At 50.1% G+C, this 9,343-nt stretch overlaps 3 protein-coding genes across 3 annotated transcripts; all 3 read right to left on the bottom strand.

Annotated features, from left to right (window-relative positions):
* Positions 1-644: 644 nt before the first annotated feature.
* On the bottom strand, positions 645-1,346 carry LOC123465588 (interferon beta-3-like). The gene has a single exon (XM_045165024.1). The coding sequence runs from the start codon at positions 1,344-1,346 to the stop codon at positions 786-788; it is 561 nt and encodes a 186-aa protein (XP_045020959.1). The 3' UTR covers positions 645-785.
* A 3,086-nt stretch (positions 1,347-4,432) lies between these two features.
* Positions 4,433-5,134, bottom strand: LOC112583883 (interferon beta-3). Its single transcript, XM_025281454.2, has one exon. It carries the CDS (start codon positions 5,132-5,134, stop codon positions 4,574-4,576), a length of 561 nt encoding a protein of 186 aa, XP_025137239.1. The 3' UTR covers positions 4,433-4,573.
* A 3,193-nt stretch (positions 5,135-8,327) lies between these two features.
* On the bottom strand, positions 8,328-8,918 carry LOC102408434 (interferon beta-3). Its single transcript, XM_006039939.4, has one exon. The coding sequence runs from the start codon at positions 8,916-8,918 to the stop codon at positions 8,358-8,360; it is 561 nt and encodes a 186-aa protein (XP_006040001.2). The 3' UTR covers positions 8,328-8,357.
* Positions 8,919-9,343: the final 425 nt, after the last annotated feature.

Genomic DNA, 9,343 nt, shown 5'->3' with positions numbered 1-9,343 from the left:
TTTTACTTGCGTGAATTAGCATCTTTGACAGTTTCTAATGACCCCCAAGACAGTCTTAAGTAATTTTTGACTCATGTTCCTGAGACCTCTTTGTGAGGACTACGTTGTTGGAAGGAAGGGTTGGAGTGTACAAGCAACTGAGGACATTTAGAAGGTCCGAATTTTTCATTTGCTTTAGTAAGAATTTTATAAGTTAAGTGGAATTTGCCCAGATTTTGTTGGCACAAAGAAGGCTTACTTTGTAAGGCTCTCACATGTAGGGTGGTGTACATTTTCCCCGAATTGAAAAAAAGAAAAGGCAAACCCCCCCACATCATATAGAGGGGCCCTACAGCATGAGCTGTCTGGTACATTTAAAGAAGTGACCCAGAGAAGCGCAGGTAGACTGTATGGGTACATGGAGGGCATGCATAGAACTTGGACATTCCCCACGGCTTCCTTGTATTTTAAATTCCTCAAAGGCAGGGCCAGAAACTCGAGTACTCTGCAGGCTTGTTTTGCAAGGAATGTCTCCAAGGTGCTCTGCAATTTTTACTGTGTGTTGTCACCTAAATCAAGTTGAGATTGAAACTGCCACGTTGACTTTTGTTTCATAAATAATTTATTTCTCACATAAAAGTTGAAATAAATGAATAACGCATAAATCCATTTAAAAATAGCTTAGCCTTTAATGTCCATTGAAATCCAGTGCACTGCACTGTCAGTTACTTTAAGAGCCTCTGCTGGCTGAAGAGTCTCAGCTCAAAGTCACATTGTCCCTTCCCAGAGCCACAGGTGGGAGATGTTCAGTCACGGAGGTAAGCTGTTAGTCTCGTCAGGGAAGAAAAGTTCGTGAGTATTTGCACTTGCACGACTGTCCAGGCACACCTGTTGTACTCCTTGGACTCCAGGTACTGCACGAGGTTGAAGTAGTACTTCTTCAGGTGAAGAACGGTTGTGTCCCCCATGGTGAAGTTTTGCTCCTGCATTATTTCCTTCTGGATTGGCTGCAGACGATTCATCTGCCCATAGAGTTCCACAAGGAGGTCCTCAATGATGGTCTCAGACCAGCCAGTGCTGGAGAAGTCTCTGGTGAGAATATTGACGATCTGCTGGAGCATCTCATAGATGACCAATATGGCATCTTCCTTCCGGAACTGCTGTGCTTGGTTCATCTCCTCAGGGACCTGGAAGTCCATCCTGGCCTCGAGGCAATGTTGAGGCGTTGAAGGTAACTGCCCCAGGAGTTTCTGACACACCGCAGCGCTCCGCCTTTGCTGGAATCGGAGCAAGCTGTAGCTCCCGGAAAGAGCTGTGGTGGAGAAACACAGCAGGAGAACCATCGGGAGGAGGCACCGGTAGGTCATGATGAAAACAGGCACGGGGCTGCCCGTTCTGCTAGTAGATGCTGACGCTGAGTCTTCAAGGGTTTGCAGAGTGAATGGCCTTCCTCCTTGAGTGTGGGCTACTTATATAGGATGGCCCTCGGAGGGGAATTTCCCACTTTCAGTTCTCCCTTTCGGTTTTCCTTTGTCATTTAAATTATTCGTTGCCTCTATAACTTTGGCAGAAAGTGAAGAGGAACTAAAGAGCCTCTTTATGCAAGAGGAGACTGGAGAAGTTGGCTTCAAGCTCAACATTCAGAGAACAAAGGTCATGGCATCATCCCTCCATGGCAAATATATGCGGAAACAGTTGCAGCAGTGTCCGACTTTATTTTGGGGGGCTCCAAAATCACTGCAGATGGTGATTGCAGCCATAAAATTAACAGACGCTTACTCCTTGGAAGGAAAGTTATGACCAACCTATCCCGCGGTGGCTAGGAGACGGTTGCTGTGGGATGATGGGAGAGCGTTCGGCACAACGTGGAGCACAGTGGCCGCGATGAGACGACCGGCTTTACCAGGATTGGGGGGTGGAGTGGGGGCCGGGATGGACGGTGGAATCCCGCGGTGGATCCGACACTCTTCGCTGTGGGACTATGGGAGGGAGTTCGGAACAAAACGAAACACAGTGGCCGCAATGACAGTATCGCCTACCGCGGGCGATTCCCGCGGTGTCGATGAGGCTATTTGCTGTTGAGGTCAAATATACACCTGGCGGTGGGGATGAGACCTTGGGTGATCTGAGCAGTTTGAAGAAAAGTGAACCACCGCGGTGGCGATGGGACTATTGGCGATGGGAAGGCAGGACAGCGATGTTGTGCACAAAGGGGAAACCGGCGGCGGCAGTGAGCCTCTAGGCGATGGGACCACGGGCGGACGTTGGGCATAAAGGGGAACCTGGTGGTGGCTTTGAGAAGAGTGGACGAAAGCGTTGCGGACAACGTGAAAGCCAGCATCGGCGACGAGACGCTGTCTCATCGTATAGACGTATCGGCACAGACGACGTCTACCGGGACTATGCGAGGGCGTTGCTCAGGTAGGGGAGCCTGGAGCTGGCCAGGAGACTATTCCCGATGGCACGATGGGACGGCGTTCTGCACAAAGTGAAACAGGGCGGTGGGATGAGCCCTTGGGCGATGTCCTTGGAGTTGAAGTGCAACACCGCTTTGCCGATGAGCCTGTCTATCGGCGCTGGGACCATGGGAGGTCGTTGGGCAAAAAGGGGAAGTCGGCGGCGGCTAGAAGTCTTGGTTTCCAGAGGATAGACTGCGTTGCGCACAAAACGAACGCCAGCACCCGCGTTGAGATAGACAGCTTGGAGACTACCAGCTTTGGGGCGATGCCTACGGGCGGTGAGACCTTGTCGGAACGTCGCAGACGGAAGAGAACCCGGCGGTGGCTAGCAGAGTATTGCCTATGGCACGATGGGAAGGCGTTGCGAACGGAGTGCATTTCAGCCCTGCAGTAGGGATGAGACCGGACAAACGGGGACCCTGAGATGGCGGTTGAACTACCGATGTTTGCGCTGAGAAGTCGGAGGGCTTGCGGCGAGTGTAAAACAGCGGAGGCGATGAGAATATTGGCGATAGGACGCTGGGGCAGAGTCCTGCACCACGTGAAATGCGGCGGGGGTGGCGGGGGGGGTGGGGGGGGGTGGGGGTGGGGGGGGGGGGGGGGTGGTTGGGGGTGGGGGGGGGGGGGGGGTGGGGGGGTGTGGGGGTGGGGGGGTGTGGGGGTGGGGGGGGTGAGGCTGTTGCAGATAAGACGATTGGAAAGTGTTGCGGACAGACTGAAAGCCGACGAGGAGAGGAGAGGCTGTGGGGCAGCGGGGGCGGCGCGGCGCTCACTGTGGATGCGGCGGTGGCTGAGATTATTCTCAGTCGGACGATGGGCGCGCTTGGTGCTCAAAGTGAAGCACAGCGGAAGCTGGGAGACTATCGTCTATGGGGTGATGGGAGGGCGTTTCTCATACAGGGGAGCCCTGCTTGGCTTTGAGACGCTGAGTCCGCGTTGCGGACAAAGTGAAACGTGACGGTGGCGAAAAACTACTGGTGGTGGTGGGACGGTTGGACAGCTTTGCGACAAAGTTAAACCCGACGGAGGGATGAGACTACCCGACGATGGATGCGTGTGGTCCACACAGGGGAACCTGGACGTGGCGATAATAGAATATTTTCATAATAAAATATACGTATTTTAAATGAAATGTTTTCACGTTTCCAATTTTATAGTAAATTTATAGAAGGTGTTTTAAATCTTAAGCATAGAATATTAAAATATATTTTGTATATAACAGTAGCAATTTATTAAACTTTACTTCAGCTATATTTTCTGTGTACCAAAACAAGTATTTAATATCGTTTTACTTTCTATCTTTAAGGGATGTAAACTTAATATTTTCAAGATGACTTTTCACTTATTTTTACTTGCGTGAATTAGCATCTTTGACAGTTTCTAATGACCCCCAAGACAGTCTTAAGTAATTTTTGACTCATGTTCCTGAGACCTCTTTGTGAGGACTACGTTGTTGGAAGGAAGGGTTGGAGTGTACAAGCAACTGAGGACATTTAGAAGGTCCGAATTTTTCATTTGCTTTAGTAAGAATTTTATAAGTTAAGTGGAATTTGCCCAGATTTTGTTGGCATAAAAAGAAGGCTTACTTTGTAAGACTCTCACATGTAGGGTGGTGTACATTTTCCCCGAATTGAAAAAAAGAAAAGGCAACCCCCCCCCCACATCATATAGAGGGGCCCTACAGCATGAGCTGTCTGGTACATTTAAAGAAGTGACCCAGAGAAGCGCAGGTAGACTGTATGGGTACATGGAGGGCATGCATAGAACTTGGACATTCCCCACGGCTTCCTTGTATTTTAAATTCCTCAAAGGCAGGGCCAGAAACTCGAGTACTCTGCAGGCTTGTTTTGCAAGGAATGTCTCCAAGGTGCTCTGCAATTTTTACTGTGTGTTGTCACCTAAATCAAGTTGAGATTGAAACTGCCACGTTGACTTTTGTTTCATAAATAATTTATTTCTCACATAAAAGTTGAAATAAATGAATAACGCATAAATCCATTTAAAAATAGCTTAGCCTTTAATGTCCATTGAAATCCAGTGCACTGCACTGTCAGTTACTTTAAGAGCCTCTGCTGGCTGAAGAGTCTCAGCTCAAAGTCACATTGTCCCTTCCCAGAGCCACAGGTGGGAGATGTTCAGTCACGGAGGTAAGCTGTTAGTCTCGTCAGGAAAGAAAAGTTCGTGAGTATTTGCACTTGCACGACTGTCCAGGCACACCTGTTGTACTCCTTGGACTCCAGGTACTGCACGAGGTTGAAGTAGTACTTCTTCAGGTGAAGAACGGTTGTGTCCCCCATGGTGAAGTTTTGCTCCTGCATTATTTCCTTCTGGATTGGCTGCAGACGATTCATCTGCCCATAGAGTTCCACAAGGAGGTCCTCAATGATGGTCTCAGACCAGCCAGTGCTGGAGAAGTCTCTGGTGAGAATATTGACGATCTGCTGGAGCATCTCATAGATGACCAATATGGCATCTTCCTTCCGGAACTGCTGTGCTTGGTTCATCTCCTCAGGGACCTGGAAGTCCATCCTGGCCTCGAGGCAATGTTGAGGCGTTGAAGGTAACTGCCCCAGGAGTTTCTGACACACCGCAGCGCTCCGCCTTTGCTGGAATCGGAGCAAGCTGTAGCTCCCGGAAAGAGCTGTGGTGGAGAAACACAGCAGGAGAACCATCGGGAGGAGGCACCGGTAGGTCATGATGAAAACAGGCACGGGGCTGCCCGTTCTGCTAGTAGATGCTGACGCTGAGTCTTCAAGGGTTTGCAGAGTGAATGGCCTTCCTCCTTGAGTGTGGGCTACTTATATAGGATGGCCCTCGGAGGGGAATTTCCCACTTTCAGTTCTCCCTTTCGGTTTTCCTTTGTCATTTAAATTATTCGTTGCCTCTATAACTTTGGCAGAAAGTGAAGAGGAACTAAAGAGCCTCTTTATGCAAGAGGAGACTGGAGAAGTTGGCTTCAAGCTCAACATTCAGAGAACAAAGGTCATGGCATCATCCCTCCATGGCAAATATATGCGGAAACAGTTGCAGCAGTGTCCGACTTTATTTTGGGGGGCTCCAAAATCACTGCAGATGGTGATTGCAGCCATAAAATTAACAGACGCTTACTCCTTGGAAGGAAAGTTATGACCAACCTATCCCGCGGTGGCTAGGAGACGGTTGCTGTGGGATGATGGGAGAGCGTTCGGCACAACGTGGAGCACAGTGGCCGCGATGAGACGACCGGCTTTACCAGGATTGGGGGGTGGAGTGGGGGCCGGGATGGACGGTGGAATCCCGCGGTGGATCCGACACTCTTCGCTGTGGGACTATGGGAGGGAGTTCGGAACAAAACGAAACACAGTGGCCGCAATGACAGTATCGCCTACCGCGGGCGATTCCCGCGGTGTCGATGAGGCTATTTGCTGTTGAGGTCAAATATACACCTGGCGGTGGGGATGAGACCTTGGGTGATCTGAGCAGTTTGAAGAAAAGTGAACCACCGCGGTGGCGATGGGACTATTGGCGATGGGAAGGCAGGACAGCGATGTTGTGCACAAAGGGGAAACCGGCGGCGGCAGTGAGCCTCTAGGCGATGGGACCACGGGCGGACGTTGGGCATAAAGGGGAACCTGGTGGTGGCTTTGAGAAGAGTGGACGAAAGCGTTGCGGACAACGTGAAAGCCAGCATCGGCGACGAGACGCTGTCTCATCGTATAGACGTATCGGCACAGACGACGTCTACCGGGACTATGCGAGGGCGTTGCTCAGGTAGGGGAGCCTGGAGCTGGCCAGGAGACTATTCCCGATGGCACGATGGGACGGCGTTCTGCACAAAGTGAAACAGGGCGGTGGGATGAGCCCTTGGGCGATGTCCTTGGAGTTGAAGTGCAACACCGCTTTGCCGATGAGCCTGTCTATCGGCGCTGGGACCATGGGAGGTCGTTGGGCAAAAAGGGGAAGTCGGCGGCGGCTAGAAGTCTTGGTTTCCAGAGGATAGACTGCGTTGCGCACAAAACGAACGCCAGCACCCGCGTTGAGATAGACAGCTTGGAGACTACCAGCTTTGGGGCGATGCCTACGGGCGGTGAGACCTTGTCGGAACGTCGCAGACGGAAGAGAACCCGGCGGTGGCTAGCAGAGTATTGCCTATGGCACGATGGGAAGGCGTTGCGAACGGAGTGCATTTCAGCCCTGCAGTAGGGATGAGACCGGACAAACGGGGACCCTGAGATGGCGGTTGAACTACCGATGTTTGCGCTGAGAAGTCGGAGGGCTTGCGGCGAGTGTAAAACAGCGGAGGCGATGAGAATATTGGCGATAGGACGCTGGGGCAGAGTCCTGCACCACGTGAAATGCGGCGGGGGTGGCGGGGGGGTGGGGGGGGGGTGGGGGTGGGGGGGGTGGGAGGGTGGTTGGAGGTGGGGGGGTGGGGGCGTGGAGGGGTGTGGGGGTGGGGGGGTGTGGGGGTGGGGGGGGTGAGGCTGTTGCAGATAAGACGATTGGAAAGTGTTGCGGACAGACTGAAAGCCGACGAGGAGAGGAGAGGCTGTGGGGCAGCGGGGGCGGCGCGGCGCTCACTGTGGATGCGGCGGTGGCTGAGATTATTCTCAGTCGGACGATGGGCGCGCTTGGTGCTCAAAGTGAAGCACAGCGGAAGCTGGGAGACTATCGTCTATGGGGTGATGGGAGGGCGTTTCTCATACAGGGGAGCCCTGCTTGGCTTTGAGACGCTGAGTCCGCGTTGCGGACAAAGTGAAACGTGACGGTGGCGAAAAACTACTGGTGGTGGTGGGACGGTTGGACAGCTTTGCGACAAAGTTAAACCCGACGGAGGGATGAGACTACCCGACGATGGATGCGTGTGGTCCACACAGGGGAACCTGGACGTGGCGATAATAGAATATTTTCATAATAAATATACGTATTTTAAATGAAATGTTTTCACGTTTCCAATTTTATAGTAAATTTATAGAAGGTGTTTTAAATCTTAAGCATAGAATATTAAAATATATTTTGTATATAACAGTAGCAATTTATTAAACTTTACTTCAGCTATATTTTCTGTGTACCAAAACAAGTATTTAATATCATTTTACTTTCTATCTTTAAGGGATGTAAACTTAATATTTTCAAGATGACTTTTCACTTATTTTTACTTGCGTGAATTAGCATCTTTGACAGTTTCTAATGACCCCCAAGACAGTCTTAAGTAATTTTTGACTCATGTTCCTGAGACCTCTTTGTGAGGACTACGTTGTTGGAAGGAAGGGTTGGAGTGTACAAGCAACTGAGGACATTTAGAAGGTCCGAATTTTTCATTTGCTTTAGTAAGAATTTTATAAGTTAAGTGGAATTTGCCCAGATTTTGTTGGCATAAAAAGAAGGCTTACTTTGTAAGACTCTCACATGTAGGGTGGTGTACATTTTCCCCGAATTGAAAAAAAGAAAAGGCAAACCCCCCCACATCATATAGAGGGGCCCTACAGCATGAGCTGTCTGGTACATTTAAAGAAGTGACCCAGAGAAGCGCAGGTAGACTGTATGGGTACATGGAGGGCATGCATAGAACTTGGACATTCCCCACGGCTTCCTTGTATTTTAAATTCCTCAAAGGCAGGGCCAGAAACTCGAGTACTCTGCAGGCTTGTTTTGCAAGGAATGTCTCCAAGGTGCTCTGCAATTTTTACTGTGTGTTGTCACCTAAATCAAGTTGAGATTGAAACTGCCACGTTGACTTTTGTTTCATAAATAATTTATTTCTCACATAAAAGTTGAAATAAATGAATAACGCATAAATCTATTTAAAAATAGCTTAGCCTTTAATGTCCATTGAAATCCAGTGCACTGCACTGTCAGTTACTTTAAGAGCCTCTGCTGGCTGAAGAGTCTCAGCTCAAAGCCACATTGTCCCTTCCCAGAGCCACAGGTGGGAGATGTTCAGTCACGGAGGTAAGCTGTTAGTCTCGTCAGGAAAGAAAAGTTCGTGAGTATTTGCACTTGCACGACTGTCCAGGCACACCTGTTGTACTCCTTGGACTCCAGGTACTGCACGAGGTTGAAGTAGTACTTCTTCAGGTGAAGAACGGTTGTGTCCCCCATGGTGAAGTTTTGCTCCTGCATTATTTCCTTCTGGATTGGCTGCAGACGATTCATCTGCCCATAGAGTTCCACAAGGAGGTCCTCAATGATGGTCTCAGACCAGCCAGTGCTGGAGAAGTCTCTGGTGAGAATATTGACGATCTGCTGGAGCATCTCATAGATGACCAATATGGCATCTTCCTTCCGGAACTGCTGTGCTTGGTTCATCTCCTCAGGGACCTGGAAGTCCATCCTGGCCTCGAGGCAATGTTGAGGCGTTGAAGGTAACTGCCCCAGGAGTTTCTGACACACCGCAGCGCTCCGCCTTTGCTGGAATCGGAGCAAGCTGTAGCTCCCGGAAAGAGCTGTGGTGGAGAAACACAGCAGGAGAACCATCGGGAGGAGGCACCGGTAGGTCATGATGAAAACAGGCACGGGGCTGCCCGTTCTGCTAGTAGATGCTGACGCTGAGTCTTCAAGGGTTTGCAGAGTGAATGGCCTTCCTCCTTGAGTGTGGGCTACTTATATAGGATGGCCCTCGGAGGGGAATTTCCCACTTTCAGTTCTCCCTTTCGGTTTTCCTTTGTCATTTAAATTATTCGTTGCCTCTATAACTTTGGCAGAAAGTGAAGAGGAACTAAAGAGCCTCTTTATGCAAGAGGAGACTGGAAAAGTTGGCTTCAAGCTCAACATTCAGAGAACAAAGGTCATGGCATCATCCCTCCATGGCAAATATATGCGGAAACAGTTGCAGCAGTGTCCGACTTTATTTTGGGGGGCTCCAAAATCACTGCAGATGGTGATTGCAGCCATAAAATTAACAGACGCTTACTCCTTGGAAGGAA

Source organism: Bubalus bubalis, chromosome 3 (assembly GCF_019923935.1).
Source record: "Bubalus bubalis isolate 160015118507 breed Murrah chromosome 3, NDDB_SH_1, whole genome shotgun sequence".
NCBI lineage: Eukaryota > Metazoa > Chordata > Mammalia > Artiodactyla > Bovidae > Bubalus > Bubalus bubalis.
This window is presented reverse-complemented; position numbering and strand designations above follow the sequence as displayed.

What these genes read in the sequence shown, in the direction of transcription:
- LOC112583883 (XM_025281454.2), bottom strand. Translation starts at nt 5,134, where the DNA reads ATGACCTACCGGTGCCTCCTCCCGATGGTTCTCCTGCTGTGTTTCTCC.
- LOC102408434 (XM_006039939.4), bottom strand. Translation starts at nt 8,918, where the DNA reads ATGACCTACCGGTGCCTCCTCCCGATGGTTCTCCTGCTGTGTTTCTCC.
- LOC123465588 (XM_045165024.1), bottom strand. Translation starts at nt 1,346, where the DNA reads ATGACCTACCGGTGCCTCCTCCCGATGGTTCTCCTGCTGTGTTTCTCC.